At 37.7% G+C, this 17,753-nt stretch overlaps 3 protein-coding genes across 7 annotated transcripts; 1 reads left to right on the forward strand and 2 right to left on the reverse strand.

Moving 5' to 3' along the window:
• The first annotated feature begins 280 nt into the window (after positions 1 to 280).
• LOC111481036 (probable cyclic nucleotide-gated ion channel 14) lies at positions 281 to 4,843 on the forward strand. 4 transcript variants are annotated; one of them, XM_023126320.1, is made up of 9 exons: positions 284 to 766; positions 862 to 957; positions 1,038 to 1,090; positions 1,456 to 1,593; positions 2,850 to 3,062; positions 3,153 to 3,454; positions 3,540 to 3,651; positions 3,737 to 3,973; positions 4,043 to 4,843. In XM_023126320.1, the coding sequence occupies exons 3-9, from the start codon at positions 1,049 to 1,051 to the stop codon at positions 4,769 to 4,771; spliced, it is 1,773 nt and encodes a 590-aa protein (XP_022982088.1). In that variant the 5' UTR covers positions 284 to 766; positions 862 to 957; positions 1,038 to 1,048; the 3' UTR covers positions 4,772 to 4,843. The 4 variants fall into 4 exon arrangements, with proteins under 4 accessions (XP_022982086.1, XP_022982085.1, XP_022982088.1 ...); XM_023126319.1 differs by having other exon boundaries at positions 284 to 740; XM_023126318.1 differs by having other exon boundaries at positions 281 to 766; positions 1,038 to 1,593.
• A 1,375-nt stretch (positions 4,844 to 6,218) lies between these two features.
• Positions 6,219 to 10,038, reverse strand: LOC111480946 (probable xyloglucan glycosyltransferase 5). Of its 2 annotated transcripts, XR_002717956.1 has the most exons (6): positions 8,600 to 10,038; positions 8,056 to 8,364; positions 7,673 to 7,963; positions 7,397 to 7,510; positions 6,472 to 7,299; positions 6,219 to 6,384 (listed from the first exon to the last, which is right to left on the reverse strand). XR_002717956.1 is itself a non-coding variant. In XM_023126185.1 (5 exons), exons 1-5 carry the CDS (start codon positions 9,326 to 9,328, stop codon positions 6,655 to 6,657), a joined length of 2,088 nt encoding a protein of 695 aa, XP_022981953.1. In that variant the 5' UTR covers positions 9,329 to 10,038; the 3' UTR covers positions 6,219 to 6,654. The 2 variants fall into 2 exon arrangements, 1 of the variants encoding a protein (XP_022981953.1); XM_023126185.1 differs by having other exon boundaries at positions 6,219 to 7,299.
• Positions 10,039 to 13,824: 3,786 nt separating this feature from the next.
• LOC111481033 (calcium homeostasis endoplasmic reticulum protein-like) lies at positions 13,825 to 17,697 on the reverse strand. Its single transcript, XM_023126310.1, has 4 exons — positions 17,478 to 17,697; positions 16,050 to 17,129; positions 14,930 to 15,204; positions 13,825 to 14,813 (listed from the first exon to the last, which is right to left on the reverse strand). Exons 2-4 carry the CDS (start codon positions 17,066 to 17,068, stop codon positions 14,062 to 14,064), a joined length of 2,046 nt encoding a protein of 681 aa, XP_022982078.1. The 5' UTR covers positions 17,069 to 17,129; positions 17,478 to 17,697; the 3' UTR covers positions 13,825 to 14,061.
• Positions 17,698 to 17,753: the final 56 nt, after the last annotated feature.

Consider the following 17,753-nt stretch of genomic DNA (forward strand, 5'->3'; position numbering starts at 1 on the left):
AAAAAAAAAAAAAAAAAAAAAAATTAAAAACACATGTTTATAAACTAAAAAATATAAATCTTTAATTAAAAAAATAGGCATTTAATTTTGATTCATTTTTAAAAAATAGGAACTGTTACCAAACCAAATTAATGGATTAAAAAAATTGAAAATATAAACAAAATTTAAATTATTAAATTTTGTATTTTGTTTCTCAAGCGGATTCGAAGCTAATGTAATTAACGGAATTTAAATAAAAATAAAATAAAAAACCTTTTCTTCCCGCCTGCAACTGGGTCCCATCACGCTTCTTTCTGCTATACTGAAGTCTTGCATCCCAGGAGAGAAAAAAATTTGTAGCTGGCAATGAATGGATTCAATTTCAACCCAAAATCTGTGTCATCTCTCGCTGCCATCATCTTTATGCTCAACACGTTCCTTTAAAGCCCTGTTTATCAATTTCATTTCGGACCCAGAAACAAGCACAAAAAATGGAGCTCACACCAGATCAGATCAATCAAAATATTTAATACCCAGTTCTTCGTTAATAAAAAAAAACTGACCCCAAAATCTGAGCTGTTAGTTCTTCCATTTAACTCATAGTTTGTAGCGTTTTGTTTTTGTTCTGCCAGCTTTTTTAGTGCGAAGTCAACCGCAAAAGACAATCCCCCCATCATTATTTCGCCACCATTTGGGCGCGTTCATTGCGGGATCCTCTCTCTTTTCCCTCAACACAATGTGAAGAATCTTTCCGTTATTTGGTAATGTGCACTGCAGAACGTTTCTGGTGCTCATTCATTCTCTCTCACTTTGCTTCTTCTTCAAGATTCTTTAAAACCCACTTCAAATTTTGGGGGATTCTTTTGTTTTCTCCACTTTGAGATGATGAAATCGAGCCGGGATCATGAATCCATTTGACTGAATGAACGAACGAACGAACAAAACAAGCATGGAATTGAAGAAAGGGAAATTCGTGAGGTATTGACAGATTCTTCCATTTCTCTCGCTTTCTTCTTCGTTTGTTCATCATTTTGCTTGATTGATTTGCGTTTCTTTAGGTTTTACTCCAATGAGAAGAAGAATCTTGAGCTTCCATGGGAGAAAAACGATGGTAAGAGGCGTTTTGAGTTCGCATTACCAGTTTTCAAAATGGGGACTGCTCCATTAACGAATGCGGTTGGGGATAAAGGTAAAATTAGTTCAGATTTAGGGAGATTCAAGATTTTTGTGGAGAATAATGAGGCACAACAGAAGTGGATTCTTAACCCTGAAAGTGAAACGATTCTGAGATGGAATAGGGTTTTTCTGTTCTCTTGTTTGACAGCTCTTTTCGTTGATCCTCTTTTCTTCTACCTTCCTTCAGTGATTCACCATAATAGATCGTCTTGTATGACTACTGATTTCAATTTGGGAATTGCCGTGACTGTTTTTCGCACTTTTGCCGATGTGTTCTATCTTTTTCATATGGTTTTGAAGTTCCGGATGGCTTATGTTTCACCTACTTCGAGAGTTTTTGGGAAAGGTGAACTTGTTACTGATCCAAAGAAGATTGCTAAACGTTACTTGAAGTCTGATTTCTGTATAGATCTGATTGCTTCTCTGCCTCTTCCTCAGGTATTTGCTTCATTTCGTTGGTTTGTGTTCTTCCTAACTTCATGTTTTAAAACTTAGCTTTGAAGTTTAGAGCCATTTCATACTTATTTTGATCATGTTTTCCTGCTTTTATGAGCCATAAAAGAACAGGATTAAGAATCCTTGCCCTAGATTTGTTTGTGAGCTGTGATTCATCTAAAGAAATACTTTTCAATATTGTGAGATTTCGTATCGGTTGGAGAGAGAGGAACGAAGTATTCTTTATATGGGCGTGAAAATCGCTCCCTAGTAGACGAAAGCCTTGAGTGTAAGCCCGAAAGGGAAAGTCAAAGAAGACAATATCTACTAGTGGTGAGCTTGGACGGTTACAAATGGTATCATAGCCAGATACCGGGCGGTGTGCCAATGAGGATGTTGGGTCCTGAAGGAGGGTGGACGTTGAGCGGTGTGCCAGCGAGAATGCTAAGCTCCGAAGGGGGGTGGACGCCAGGCGGTGCGCCGCGAGAATGCTAGGCCCCGAAGGGGGTGGATTGTGAGATCCCACATTTGTTGGAGAGGGGAACGAAACATTCTTTACAAGGGTATGGAAACCTCTCCCTAGTAGACGCGATTTAAAAACCTTGAGGGAAACTCGAAAGGGAAAGCCCAAAGAGAACAATTTCTGCTAGCGGTGGGTTTGAATTGTCACAAATGGTATCAGAGCCAGATATCGGTCGGTGAGCCAGCGAGGATGTTGGGCCCTAAAGGAGGGTGGACGTTGGGCGGTGTGCCAGCGAGAACGCTAAGCCCCAAAGGGGGTGGACGTCGGGGGGTGTGCTGCGAGAACGCTGGGCCCTGAAGGGGGTGGATTGTGAGATCCCACATCGGTTGGAGAGGGGAACGAAACATTCTTTATAAGGGTGTGAAAGCTTCACCGTAACAGATGCACTTTAAAAACCTTGAGGGAAACTCGAAAGAGAAAGTCTAAAGAGGACAATATCTACTAGCTGTGGGTTTGGGCTGTTACAAATGGTATCAGAGCCAAACACCGGACAGTGTGCCAGCGAGAACGCTTGGCCCCGAAGGGAGGTAGATTGTGAGATCCCACATCAGTTGGAGAGGGGAACAAAGCATTCTTTGTAAAGATGTGGAAACCTCTCTCTCGAGACGCGTTTTAAACTTTAAACTTTGAGGGAAAACCTAAAAGGAAAAACTCACCAATTTTGTTTTGGATAGGAACTAAGTTCATAGACGATGTTATCCCTTTGTTAATAGTTTTCTAAAACTTGTGTTGACAGATTATGATATGGTTTATAATGCCAGCAATTAGAAGCTCTCATGCAGACCATACAAGCAATACTCTCGTGTTAATAGTTCTGCTTCAGTACATTCCAAGGTTCTACCTGATCTTCCCGTTGAGTTCCCACATTATCAAAACTACTGGTGTTGTCACAAAGACTGCTTGGGCAGGAGCTGCTTATAACCTTGTATTGTATATGCTAGCTAGTCATGTATGTAACGAACCCAAGCTATCCTCGTTTTTACATTCTAAATCTATACTTCAAAGCCAACCTGTTTCAAGTTTGTTTTTGTTCATATAGATCTTAGGAGCAGCATGGTACTTACTGTCTGTGGAGCGCCATGCCATGTGCTGGAAGTTCACCTGCAGAAGGGAATTCAGTCCTATGAAATGCCATCTCGACTATCTCGATTGTGGTACTCTAAATGATGTCGACCGTAGGATATGGGAAGTAAATACAACAGTATTTGCCCAATGTTCTCCCGATGAAGATGTCGTTTTCAATTACGGGATATTTGCTAATGCAATCTCAAAAAACGTCATCTCGTTCGGGTTCATTCAAAAGTACTTCTACTGTCTTTGGTGGGGCTTACAGAACTTGAGGTATATTTGTAGGAAACTGTGGCTTTGCTTCTCGGAATGCTCTCTTCTCGACGTTTTTAACGTGCTTCGTTCATGAATTTCTCAGTTCCTATGGTCAGGGTTTGGAGACAAGCACCTTCATAGGAGAGACTTCCTTTGCTATCCTCATTGCTATAATGGGTTTGGTCTTGTTTGCTCATTTGATTGGTAATATGCAGGTAAAGGAAGAAACCCATCAATGTTCTTGAAAAGCGATCATTTTTTCTTTGCTTTGTTCCTCATAACTTCATAAAACAAGTGCAGACTTATTTGCAATCCATCACTGTGAGACTGGAGGAGTGGCGGGTGAAGCGGCGAGACACGGAGGAGTGGATGAATCATCGGCAGCTCCCCGAAGATTTACAAGAACGTGTGCGGAGATTTGTTCAATATAAGTGGCTTGCAACGAGAGGAGTTGACGAAGAATCCATCTTACAAGCCCTTCCAACCGATCTTCGTCGAGATATTCAGCGTCACTTGTGCCTCGACCTTGTTCGACGCGTAAGTTTTCTTTGAGTTGTTACAAACTAAAATTCAAGGACTGAAACCTCTTGTTTTCCAAAATTTCAGGTTCCTTTCTTTGCACAAATGGACGATCAGCTTCTCGACGCAATCTGCGAGCGATTAGCGTCGTCTTTATGTACGCAAGGCACGTTCATTGTTCGTGAAGGAGATCCTGTTACCGAGATGTTCTTCATCATCCGAGGAATGCTCGAGAGTTCCACGACAGATGGAGGAAGATCAGGTTTCTTCAATTCAATAACATTGAGACCTGGAGATTTTTGTGGAGAAGAGCTTCTCGCTTGGGCATTGCTACCAAAATCATCAATCAGCTTGCCATCTTCTACTAGAACAGTTAGAGCAATCACTGAAGTAGAAGCCTTTGCTCTTCGAGCTGAGGATCTCAAATTCGTAGCTAACCAGTTTCGACGTCTCCATAGCAAGAAGCTTCAACACACGTTTCGGTTTTACTCTTACCACTGGAGAACATGGGCTGCTTGCTTCATTCAAGCAGCATGGCGTCGGTTCAAGAGGAGAATCATAGCAAAGACACTCAGTATTCAGGAGTCTTTTTCGTTGAATCCCAAAAAGCCAATGGCTGATGAAGCCGAGCTAGAAGAGGAAGAACATAATCCACGATCTAATTATTCTCACGCAAAACAAAACCTCGGCGTCACGATATTGGCGTCGAGGTTTGCTGCAAACACACGTAGAGGAGCACAAAAGCTGAAGGATGTTAACTTAATGAAGCTGAGAAAGCCTGACGAGCCAGACTTTTCTGAAGAACCAGATGATTGACTTGTTGAAAAGCTGTACTATAATAAGAATCTCACTTGTATATTATTATCATTACCTTTCATTCTTTCATTTCTTTCTACTTTGTTTGAACTCAAGCAATTGCCGCTCTCAAACACTTTTCACTGTAATTTCATCAGCTAAAGAAACCAAGAACATGCTTGTTCGATAGCAACTTCTTAATAGGTGGATGTAACAGTTTAAGTCTACTGCTAGTAAATATTGTCTTCTTTGGGTTTTCTTTTCCGACTTCCCCTCAAAATTTTAGAACGCGTCTATTAGGAAGAGGTTTTCACATCGTTCCCTCACTAACCGATATGAAATCTCACACTTGCGCACTAAAATGCAATGGGGTTTGGACCCAAGGTGCTAAAAAAAGGGTGAGTTTCTTTTACGAGGCACACAATAGAAAAATGTAAATAGATTTTAGATTTTTCATATACGAAGAAAATAGTTCAAAACACAAGGCTTTAAGCATGTCCAAGCGTGCGCACTGCACTAAACTCGGGTCAAATCTAAACTATTTCATTACCTCATGAAAGATGTCATGAACATAAACAAAGAGGTGGAGAAGCCGTAACAACCCAAATCTACTACTAGCAAATATTAACCACTTTGGCCCGTTATATATCACCGTTAGTCTCACAGTTTTAAAACGCATCTGTTAGAGAGAAGTTTCCATAACCTTATAAGGAATGCTTCGTTCCCTTCGTCATCCAATGTGGGATCTCACAAAAGCGTTCTTTAACTAGTCAAGAATGCTTCTAGAATACTAAAACGTTACTACGAGACAGTTTCGCACCACAGAGCGGAGCCTAGGGGAGTTCAACCACGAGTAGGGATAATCGTCCAGGTCTCTTATTGTGAAAGAAAAAAGCCGCCCCGCCACAGCAGGCGAGTTGGTTCCTCTATCGTCACCGAGTTCAACGTAAGAGCATTTCCCTAGGTAGCATTTGATACCCATATCTTAGAAAGAGAGATAATCTTTAGAGGAAGCTAAAACCTGGCCTACTAAAAACCAAAACTTCGTTACCATGAAAATCCAGACTATGTCCAACTTGGCCAACTTGAAAACGTGCAAGAGACGTGGGTCATGACACAGTTTGCCAAATCATAGCTTTATGATCGATAGAGGTTGACAAAGCTAAAGACAAAGCTTTAATAAAAAAGGGCCATACATGACCAGTCAAGAAAAGAATGGCCAAATTTATCATTAAATCATGCCACCAACCGGTGGCAATAGCAGTAGCCACCACTATCCACAAACACAACCAAAAAAGAAACAAGGAATCAGCATATGCCCACAACAGATCCTGGCCCCCCAAACCCTTCTTCTAATAAGGATTGAAAAGGTATCTGAACCAACAATCTAAGCCACCCAAAACATTCAACCATTTTCTAATCTACTTTGCCTGCCGACACTACCTTTCTACTTTGCAGCACAAGTAAATTGTAGAAGAAAATAAGATATGATATATATATATATATAAATTAGATTGGATAAACAGTACATTTACAGAGAAGTTGATGTCTTACATGTTCCGAAAACCAGAAAGCTACAACAACGGCAGCTCGATTCGGGTCCGGTGCATGACGAGGTCTTCGAAAAGCCAGAACTACACACAAGAAAAAATCAATGGAGGCTGTAGAACTTATTTGCATAATAAACACTAAACTGCTGAAAAAAGCTTATGAATGATTACAATAACAGATGCTGTATGAGTATGACGAAGAACTTCGATATCGACTGTGTTATTGAATTTGAGGTCGGATTCAGCATTGTTGAGTACTGATTCCTCCGTGGGACGAATTATACTGCACGAACAGAACTTGCTGCTACAGCACAAGAAAATGATGTTTATCCACCTTGATCCATTGGTGTGTGGTTAGCTCATTTGCTCTCCAATTAGATCAAGGCCTACAAGGAGGAAGGTCACACCTTGGAACATCAAGAAGTAGAAGTGGACTCCTTGTGCAGCCAAGAGACTCCTGAGTGAAGCTAAAAGTAAAAGAAACGCGAGCGCTAGCTCTTTCCGATATATCTTGTTAACTTTTTTGACAGGTGCAGCGACTACTTTTTCGCATTCCTTTAAGTGGCTCAACTCAGAAAGCTCGCTCTCAGAAGCGCCTCTATAGATCAGCGCTTGATTCATTACCTTCGAGTCCCTTTCAGCAGTAGCCAGTAAGTCGGATTCGGAGGACCGGCCAGCTTTTTTAGTCACAATCCACTCATAAGAGCTACCGAGCTGGAATAAGCCAGATACCATGGCATTGAATTTGGTGACAGACATAGTATTCTCGAAAAGAAGGTAGGGGATGATAAAAGGAAAAGATTTTGGGGATGGAAGGATGTTGAGTAAGGACATGAAAACGGGCACGTAGCAGACTACCCATAGAGGAAGCTCGGCTTCGGGTACGAACATGGTTAGAGGAAGAATTATGCAGAACAACGTGAAGGAATAGAAGGGAAGGATGAGCTTCCTTAATAGAAAGAAAATCAGTATCAAATTTGCCTTTTTCCATGCTGCTATCTGTATTATAAAAAGATATGAGGATCATCTCTTCGGTGTAACGCAACGGCGAGGCAGCTAATAGCTTAAATAACAGAATCTGAACACGAGACAATACCTTAGAACTTATGATTGCTGGAAGACACAACCTGAATAGTTGCATAGGACCGGAATGCCAACGATGTTGCTGCTTCCTATATGCTTCATACGACTCGGGAACTTCGCAAAGAACCTGAATTTTACGTTGAAAAGTTTTAAAGGTTAAGATTAAATGAAAACACACACATTCAACAGTGAAGTTAGGTTCGAGTTGTTATCCAACAGGATGGATACTTAGACAAGTCAAGCTGACATCATAGTTTCTTCAAGTTAACGAAGTGACAGATTCGGTTACCTTAACGTCGTTTAGAAATACAAATTTCCAGCCGTTAAGATGGGCTCTCACAGCTATATCCATATCCTCTACTGTTGTTCTTTCGAGCCATCCTCCGGACTCCTCGAGGGCTTTAATTCTCCAAACACCAGCAGTGCCATTGAAACCGAAGAAATTAAGAAACACTCCATTAACCTGCTGTTCTACCTCAAAGTGGAAACACAAGTTAATGTTCTGAAGACGTGTCAGCAAGTTTTCATCCTTGTTCACGAAAGACCATCTGGCCTGAACCAAACCGAGCTCCGGGTTATCCTACACGAAAACGGCATGAACAGGAAAATTAACAAAAATTACAATAGACAAAGATCTGGGGGGCAAAAACATTCGGGTTTTCGTTGTTCCACCTTGAAATGAGGAACTGTGAGTTTAAGAAAATCTGGATTTGGTTGAAAGTCAGCATCAAAAATTGCTACAAATTCATAGTCTCTAACATAGTCACAACTCATTGCAGACTTGAGATTCCCAGCTTTATATCCTGTTCTTATTAATCGATGGTGATAGATTATGTTCACTCCCTTCTGGCTCCATTTAGCAACCTCTGCCTTAATTAGCACTTGAATGTTCTCATCATCAGAATCATCAAGAACTTGAATTAGTAAACGGTCCCTTGGCCAATCGATCTGACAGACTGCAGAGATAGACTGCTCGTAAACCTGCACGAAATCGTCGTAAAGCCATTTATACTCAGAATCTAACATAATCTTGATAGACTGCTCATCAAGAATTTGTTTACAATGGCTGTTTAATGCCTAAGTTATTCAAATATCTACACTCCCCCTCCTTCCTAGATCATCAAAACTCCTAAAAGCTAATCAATTATGAACTATACATAACTCAGATTCATCACATACATAGAAAAGCACGGGGTAAATAGATCGAAAAGTGTACCTCGCGCTCGTTGCACATGGGAATTTGAACAAGAACCATTGGATACTTGTGTCCAGCTCCCTCCACATCATCCAACCTGAAGGGATCCCCTTGAATCTTGGGTTCAATTCTTTTGCACTTTATCCACAAGCAACCAAAACAAAGGATCATACGATCCACTGATTGGATAAGGAACAAAACAATGCAAAATTTAGAGAGTGTTTGAATGAGAGGAGCAATGTAGTCTGCTCTAAAAGTTAACCAAGCAACATAGAGTGAATGAAGCAATCCTTGCAAATCAGAAGCCTGAGGAATGTGGAGATTAGGGTTCTGAAAATAATGCCAGCCTCTGAAATAAGCAAGCATTTCAAAAGCAAGAATCGCCATGGAAGTCACTAAGAAAGCTCTAATAACTCCAAACAGTAACCTCCCTCTTCCCAACTTCCCGCCTTCAATGGCGACTCCTTGCCTGTAGATCAGCCTCTTCTTGATTGTTCCCAATAAGGCCCAGAGGACTGTAACAAGCCAAGTAATGCAACCGACAGCTCGATTGGCTTTTAAAAGAAGAACCCATGTGACTTGTTTAGCATTTTTGCCTCTACTTTTTTCCACCGGCCGGAATGCGGCGTCAGGACCGTCGATCTCAACGACGGAGAAGTTGGGTTTCTCCATCGTCACAACCACCGGAGTTCCCTTTTGAGAGTCCTTCTCCGTTCCCCACCAACACAAAAACCCCAATCTCGGTGCCATTTCTGAAACACACTTCAAAAACAAACAAACAAACAAACCCAGATTTCCAAAACGAAAAAGAAGAATCAAACGATCACGGCCGACGAAATTAGTTCCAACTCAAAACCCATTTCAAAAAATCAAAAACCCAACAAAACCCACAAAAAAAAACTTCAATAAAAAACTATTCCATTACACAGAATCAAAATCAATGCAGCAGAGAAGAAGAAGAACAAAAACAAGAGAGTGAGAAGCTCTTTAGTAATCGATTGAACGCTCTAAAACAAACCAACATGGGGAAAAAACCACATTATGAGGAAAGGTATCTGCAGCTTCATGTGGGGTAATGGTCACGTAATGGAAACAGGGAGAGCTCTTTTTTAACAGCTCGAAAGTTCTTTCTGAGTGAAGACGTATTGCTTAGCTAAGCGAAACAGTGGAGAAGATGAAGAAAATTGACCGAATGAAGACGAAATTTCGTCAAGAATTGACCAATTTTGGGCAGTTGAATTGGAGGAACTGTGTAGTGAGAAGAGGCATCATCATTGGACCGCTGAGAATATTAAATTGGGAGAAACAAAAGCGATTTCCACGCGACCTTCTCCTTCTTCTTCTTTTGTTCTCTGATTTACGGAACGTGAAGAACCCAACTGTCAAAAAGGAGGTATCGCTTGTTCATCCATCGTCCAGATGGATTGGATCATGGCGGCGACTCTGTTTTCTCTCTCTTCCACCGCACTTTATTTACCCGCGTCACACGCTCCAAAAATATTTAATCATTGGTGTAAAAATTAGGTTAAATTAGAAGGTCTAATTTCTACCTTCAAAAATATATATTTTATAATTTTTTTAAAATATTTAATAAATTCATAAAATTTTAATTTTACCTTGAAAAGGTGAAATTTTAGATTCTTAAATTTTAAAAATTATAATAATTAAAATTTTAATTTTATTTGTTTTGTACATTTAAAAACTAACAAATATATTAGATAAAAATTAAAATATTAGAATTAAATTTTAAGTTTATTGCTATCTTAAACTAGAAAATGAAGGAGATAATTCTCCCTTGCAGACGTGTTTTCAAATCCTGAGGTTGTTGGTAGTACATAACGAGTCAAAGCGTATCCGCTATCTATTAGCAATAGGCTTGAATCGTTACAAATGATATCATATCCAAACACTAGGAGGTATTCCAACGAGAACGCTAGGTCTCCAAGGATGTGGATTATGAGATCCTACGTTAGTTGATGAATGAAGCGAAGCATTCTGTATCAGGGAGTGGAAATCTCTCCCTAGCATACACGTTTTAAAATCGTAAGGCTGAAAGCGATAGGTAACGCGTCAAAATGAACAATATCTGCTAGCGATAGGTTTAAGTTGCTACACGAATATAAAAAATTGTGAACTAAATTTGTAATTTAACTTGAATAATAAAGTATACTTCTATTTTCGACAAGATTATAAAATATCAATTCAACTAATGTATATACTTAGAAACAAATTGTTTGACCTAGAAAGTGACTGCCTTACCGTAGAGAATATTTGTGTTACCGTAGAGAATCTTAAGGAATATTCTTTCCTATTATAAGTTATAAATGCCAAAGTACGAAAATAATTAAGATATATTTTATAATGTAGGTTACAGTTAGCATACCGACATCTAGCTTACATCCATGAAGGGTCTTTTTGTCTTTTTACTTTTAAACAAAATTAAAACTTTTTTTTTATATATATATATATAAAGATTATACTATACCACCCAAACTCAAATGTGAAAATCCTATTCAGAGACAGTTGAAGTGCACGTTAAAAGATTTGGGATCAAACGAACGCAATTGAGACATTCATATATATATATATAAATATATATTATTTTTCACATCTCAATTAAAAAAATTGTTATTTTTAAGTATTATATGAATCACTGATTAAATTATGAAGGGCGTGTATTATCTGTAAATTGGGTTGGGATAGGTTCGAGCAGTATTGTCCAAAATTGATAGGTAAATACTCTTTTATGGATCTATCTCCCCATATTTATCTACCATTTTCTGGTAATAATCATTTTTCCCCTTCTTTATATCGTATTATTGTAACCATTGTTATGCGAAGAAGACACGTCATAATTATTATAGGTAGAAAATTGAAAGATGTAAGAAATTATTACAGAAATAAATAAAGTCATACAAAATTTATAAACGTTTCCTTAGCTCAGCCCTTCTCTACGATGCCTATTGAAGCTATTTAAAGTGACATGATAAAGCACTCGTTTTTAATAAAATAAATTAAACTGGAGTGTGTTATTCTAAAAAAATAAAAATAAATAAAATTTGTTATGAAAAGATTATTTTTCTAAATTATTGGAAATAGTTAATTATAATTTTTAAAAATGTAAAATAATTTTAAATGATTGGTAGATCTAATTTAAAAGATAATTTTTTAATAATTAAATTAATGATTCCTCTCCCATCCCAGCAATAAAGATTTAAGAAAAGGATGTATTTGCAAAATAAAAATTATAAAAATAATTTCTCGTGACTAAGGCCATCACAAGTTGCTTTCTCGTGTTTTTTTGGGTGAATATAAAAATAATTTCTTCAAATAGGTGACCACCTACAAATTTAATGTTCAAAATATTTTTTAAAATTTTCATTTTTTATTATTATAATTCATAACCCGACCAAGGACTATCCGACCTATATAACTCGATAATGTGATCGAGGACTGTTCAACCAAACCATATATGTTGAAGTGCGTTAGATATTTTTTCGGTTTGAGTTGAGATGCGTCAAGGAAGATTATGAGTTTTAGTTATTAATATAATATTTATTATGAATAATATAATTTTTTTCTAATAATAATAATAAAAAAAAAAGAATAATTCGATCCTAAAACTAATTAGATAAATTATTTTAAAATTTACATTTATTTTATTTTCTAACAAATTAATAATAATTTTGAGTACATATAACGTGAGTAAATAATAAGCAATTTTATATATTAAAAAAAATATAGAAAAAAGTTTAAAAAAAATATATTGAGAGATTTAAGAACGAAAATGAATATTGAAAGTGCTTACAAACTCAATAATTAAAATGAAATTTAATTCATAATTCAACGAGTCAAAATATTATTTATGATAAATAATAGTTTTTATTTTATTTGTAGTTAGTAAAAAATAATAGGTGGGGGCAATATCGGGCTAGCAGGAAAAAATGACGCACATGGTAGTTCTACAAAGCACGTGCTTTTGGAGGCGTATAGAAGACGAACGTCCCCAACAAGGCCACGTGACTCTCATCACATAAGGGTTGCCCAAAACGAGTGGCCTTGTTTAGGGCAATTAGCAGATATCTTGCGAGAAGTGGGACCCTTCTCTTTCAGTTTGTAATTGGACAAAAATACCCTTCATGAGAATTAATTTTTAGTTTAATTGTTTTGCAAATTTAACTACTAAAAATTTGGTTTTTTCATGGTTCCTCTAAAATTATATTTGATTATTTAATATGATACAATTATATGCTTATATTTATTTTATTTTTATTTAATTTCATAATTATTTTAAAATTATTTATTCTTTAACGACTTTTAAAAATAGTAAATTGTTACTATAGCAACCTTGCATATTTACACAACTTAGAACAATATCTTACCAATTTCAGATATTTGATTAAGTCAAATTTTACCCATGGTACCATTTTGAATCAGTAATTTAGCTTTTCTTGAACCGAATGTCCAAAACTCAAAACAATTATATTCTTTTTTAGATTTTTTTAAATCATAAAAATAATTTTTTTTTTTTTTTTTTTTTTTTTTTTTTTTTTTTNTTTTTTTTTTTTTTTTTTTTTTTTTTTTTTTGGAGTAGATCAATTTTATAATTTAATTTAAATAAATATATATATATATAATCAATAATTTACAAAAATATACTTGCCTTGGAGTGAGATTGTGTTCTGAGGAATTTGGAAGCTTTGACTCACAAGACTGACACAAACCAACTTTAGAAAAATATATCGAATATGAAAATTAAAAAATTAAAAATTTAGAAATTTGTTTGATATTTTAAAAAGTTTATAGAACAAATAGATACAAATATAAAAAAAAGTAAAAGTTTAAATACTAAATTTATAATTTATTTTTACGGTTTTGATTTAGTACGACAAAATTGGGTTAAAAATGTAAAAACAATAAGCTCTCTAGTGATAAAAAAAAAAAAAAAAAAACACATTAGGTAAAAAATGTCTAATATAGTTTGTATCGTATCTGTCAACAGATTCGTTAATTTAAGCTAGGGACCCAAACTACATGTGATGGTATATTTTTAAAATCTTCCATAATTAATGATATTTATCACAATTTTGACTTATCCATACAAATTTTTTTTTAAAAAAAAACCATAAAAATTGATTAATATTTCCATAAATATGTACCAACAGCCGTCAATATCTTAATTTAAATATTATGCCTAGAATTCTTTACTTATATCTAAACTAATTAAAAAAAAAAAAAAAGGATATTCAAATTATTTCCAATATAATCGAGTCAGTCAACTGTATTCAAATATACTACAGAAACCAATCTAAAAAAGCAACCTCGTTGCATATCGTCAATCAGCTCAGAAGAACATTCCTGCCCAATGATAATGACCTAATAACGGTGAAATTTCCGATCTGAAATCCAGCAACTTCTGTAAACAGAAAAGGGCTGGCATGTTATACAGGATTACTCCTAGTAGTAAACTGAACAGTTTCTTTTCACTTTGTAGTGGCCCTAGTACTCAAAGAAGAGTGGTAATTGGTACTTCTTTGCTTCCTATAAGAAGTATAAACATCATCATATTGACTATCCTCATTCGGATTGGCGGTAGCCCCTAGTCCTAACCTTCCCAAGCCTTTTCGATCTACACTTCCATCGGCATACGCACCTGTCTCTGGGTCAACCTGAAGGTTGGGAGGAGGAGGAATGCAAGCTCCACCCTTACGTACTGCTGGTTCTCTCTCGTATTCATAATCGTCGTCTTTGGAATCGGAGCTCATTGGTCCTTCTGAGGGATTAACCTCTCCAATCTCTTTGAAGAACTTAGACACTTTCTCAAGAACTTCAGAGGGAGATATATTGGGTGGGGGAATAATAGTTGGAATATCCAAAGGGCTCATGGGAGAGTATGGGACTCCACTTCCAATCTGCATTTTTCTCACCATTCCAGGAATAAGACCAGGAGGAAACAAAGGATAAGGAGGCAATTTTTCACCCACAGCAGCAGGCTGTGGTGGCATTGATTGGGCATTGGGACGTTGGTTTGGTAGTTGAACAGAAGTTGGTAAGGGAATGGAGTTTACGAAAGCAGCAGTTGGTAGAAATTGCTGCGGCGTTACAGGTCTTGGCAGCACTTGGCCCGAGGCGACAGCCTTATCGGGGTGCTCTTGATCAGGAAAACTTGGAATGGTGACTTGCCTGTCAGGTTGCCATTGGTTCATGGCATGGTTATTTGTATGTTGTGTTAATCCTGCATGGCACCAAGAAGTTTAAGAAAGATTATTCTCATTTTTCATATTTTCTCACTATAGCAGTCTGCAAATGAGAACGACATGAATGCAAAGAAAATAACAGAGAGAGGCCTACCAGCAGCTGAATCAACTGAAGAGGGCAGCTCTTTTGAATGCCCTGGCAAAGTTTTAGTTGGTATTCCATTAATCATTTCACCCTCAAGTGTTTTAATAGTATCTTGATCATATATCTCTTTGGACGCCCAGAACTGTACCAACTTCTGTAATTTCAAATGGCTTTCCTCCTTGATTTGAGGGTTGTGATATACTCTTGCAAGCATGGAACCTACAACTGGTTTGAAAGCTAGAGCTTCGTTGTCAAGGTCATTTTTATTGTTTCTTCGCATCATGCTGCAAAATTAGGACGAAAGATTAATGGAGAAGAAGTTCATACACCTCAAATAACTATGTCGTAGTACTGCTATCAGATTTGTTAGTCACCCCGAAGGATAATATATTGAATAGAACTTCTATCAGAACCAAAAATTCTCGAACTGAATGTGTGCATGATACAAATAATTAACAACAAACATTTTATTCCTGTCATTGAAGACATTCATTAATATTAAACTCAGTCATTCAAGAACCATTGCAGTGGAAAACATGACAAAGTGATTATATTTAAGGAGCAAGACAAGAGAAAACATCCCTAATGTAACAGCCCAAACTCACCGCTAGCAGATATTGTCTGCTTTGTCTCGTTATGTATCGCCGTCAGCCTCAGGATTGTAAAACGCGTTTGGTACGAAGAGGTTTCCACACTCTTGTAAGGAATGCTTCGTCTCCAACTGATGTGGGATCTCACAATCCACCCCCTTGGGGGTTAGCGCTCTTGCTAACATACTGCCCGGTGACTGGCTCTATACCATTTGTAATAGCCCAAGCTCACCGCTAGAGGATATTGTCCACTTTAGCCCATTACATATCGCTATCAGCCTCACGGTTTTAGGTTTCCACACCCTTGTAAGGAATGTTTCGTTCCCCTCTCCAACCGACGAGGGATCTCATAACTCACTTAATGAACTATTAGTTTAGACAAGTTTTTTTTATTATCATCATTATTTTATTTTATTTTTTTATACAGAAAAGTACATGGTATTCAACAACAATCATTAACTGCAGCATGCTAATGACACTAAACCAATAAACTATAAATTCCAAATACCAATAACGGAAGCAGTCATGTGATAGTGTACCTCTCAAAAAGAATGTCATTGACAAGGTATATAATATGAAGTTGCTTCTCGGAATCATCGATGTTAAATATCATGTCTCTAAGTGCCTCAACCATAGCTGGAGCAAAAGGAGACCGCTGCATGAACCAAGTTTTAGCACTTTTAATCGATTCTTTAGAACCAGTGAGATTACTAAGCACATTGTTTAGCTCCAAAGCAACATCAGAAGGGAGAGGTCCAGAAAGCCCTTCAAAAGATTTTGAAGGTTGATCATAGTCTGATCGACCAGGCACACCAAAAGCCTGTTGATGGTGCTGTTGCTCATAGAAAGAAGCAAAAGGAGTTTGATGCATTTGAGGAACCCCAATTATCGATGCAGAAGCATTCAATGGAGGAGCATTAAGAGGAGATGGACTTGTCATAGGATTTGGAAGAGGGTGCAACGTGGGCATAGATGAAGATGAGAAGGGAGAATTGAAGGGTGAAAGATGTGGGCGAGTCATTAGCCAAAGCTTATAACGATAGTAACTCTGCCCCTCCCCACCAAAGAGGAAGCCATATGCTGGATTATCCTGTTGCTTTTCACGTATCATGGATTCAAATTCAGGGCCATTCTTTATGATATACTCCACAAGTTTATCAATTCGTTTTTGGAGCTCGGGGTCCGAAGGAGGTGGAACTGATGGTGGAGGAGCAGAATCATAGGGAACATGGAAAGGTGATGGACCCATTGGAGGAGGTAAGTGAGGAGAAAAAGCTGGTGGTGGCTGCTGCTGCTGCTGTTGAAGATGAAGAAGGTGAGGAAGAGGTGGATGATGTGGGTGGAGTGGTGGTTGCTGCTGCATAGGGTGGTGGTAAGGGAACTGTTGCATAGCAAGATGTGGCCGTAGGAAAGGGGGACCCGGAACAGATGGAGGAAATTGTTGATGTTGGCCATGAAATCCAAACGGCTGCTGTTGTTGCAGATTATTTGCCTGTCTCTGCTGCTGGGCATAAGCCAGAGCAGAAGCAGCTGCATAATCTTGAGACTGTCGATCCATTAGCTATCCAGAATTCTAAAAGAACTATGAACTGGATAAAAATCTCGATAAATTCTTCGATCTACAGGCACAAATATGACAAAGAAACAGATCATTAATCATCCTCCTAACGATCAGCAGCTAAAATTATGTCACAGCCACATTCATATAATCGGGCAAGTCCAAATCGAAAGTAAGTATCAACCAACTACATTTTACTCAATCCTGAAAGTTCTGAACTAAAATCCTCGAAAAACATGTCAGCGAACAAAAACATACATAAACCGCTTAACTTCCAGTACTTTCCCACGGCTTTTACAGAACATTGTGAACAAAAAAACAACCAGAAAACATTTTATCTTTATCATCATAATCTCAGCAACTCATCACCGCCAGTAAAATTTAAAAATGTTCAAGTGCCAGAACATACCTACAACATCAGCGTCGTCTTTCAATCCAGCCTCCGAGCAGGCTTCACACTCTTTCTTGGTCTTTCCTTCCTTCTCTCTCTCCGTTCTTGCAATTTCACGATGGCTCCGGCGAGGTCAATCGTCGGTCGCCGCTGTAATTTCCGGTCTACTAAACGGATCCTTAGGGCTACAAGCGAACCTGCAATAAACGCATTCGTCGTGTCCGGACTCCGGAATGGAACCGGGGAAATTAAATAATTTTCTTGAATCTTCACCTTTTTTCATGTTTCGATATT

Source organism: Cucurbita maxima, unplaced genomic scaffold (assembly GCF_002738345.1).
Source record: "Cucurbita maxima cultivar Rimu unplaced genomic scaffold, Cmax_1.0 Cma_Scf00006, whole genome shotgun sequence".
NCBI classification, from domain to species: Eukaryota; Viridiplantae; Streptophyta; class Magnoliopsida; order Cucurbitales; family Cucurbitaceae; genus Cucurbita; species Cucurbita maxima.

Bases quoted from the DNA above. Each gene is read 5' to 3' on its own strand.
- LOC111481033 (XM_023126310.1), bottom strand. From the start codon at position 17,068: ATGGATCGACAGTCTCAAGATTATGCAGCTGCTTCTGCTCTGGCTTAT. The intron at 15,205-16,049 runs GTACACTATCAC...CTAATTTTGCAG, and splicing joins AATGACATTCTTTTTGAGAG to CATGATGCGAAGAAACAATA. The intron at 14,814-14,929 runs GTAGGCCTCTCT...GGTGCCATGCAG, and splicing joins TTCAGTTGATTCAGCTGCTG to GATTAACACAACATACAAAT.
- LOC111481036 (XM_023126318.1), top strand. From the start codon at position 902: ATGAACGAACGAACGAACAAAACAAGCATGGAATTGAAGAAAGGGAAA. The intron at 3,455-3,539 runs GTATATTTGTAG...TGAATTTCTCAG, and splicing joins TGGGGCTTACAGAACTTGAG to TTCCTATGGTCAGGGTTTGG. The intron at 3,652-3,736 runs GTAAAGGAAGAA...AAACAAGTGCAG, and splicing joins ATTTGATTGGTAATATGCAG to ACTTATTTGCAATCCATCAC.
- LOC111480946 (XM_023126185.1), bottom strand. From the start codon at position 9,328: ATGGCACCGAGATTGGGGTTTTTGTGTTGGTGGGGAACGGAGAAGGAC. The intron at 8,365-8,599 runs GTACACTTTTCG...GATTTCGTGCAG, and splicing joins CCATGTGCAACGAGCGCGAG to GTTTACGAGCAGTCTATCTC. The intron at 7,300-7,396 runs GTATTGTCTCGT...TTTATAATACAG, and splicing joins CAGCAATCATAAGTTCTAAG to ATAGCAGCATGGAAAAAGGC.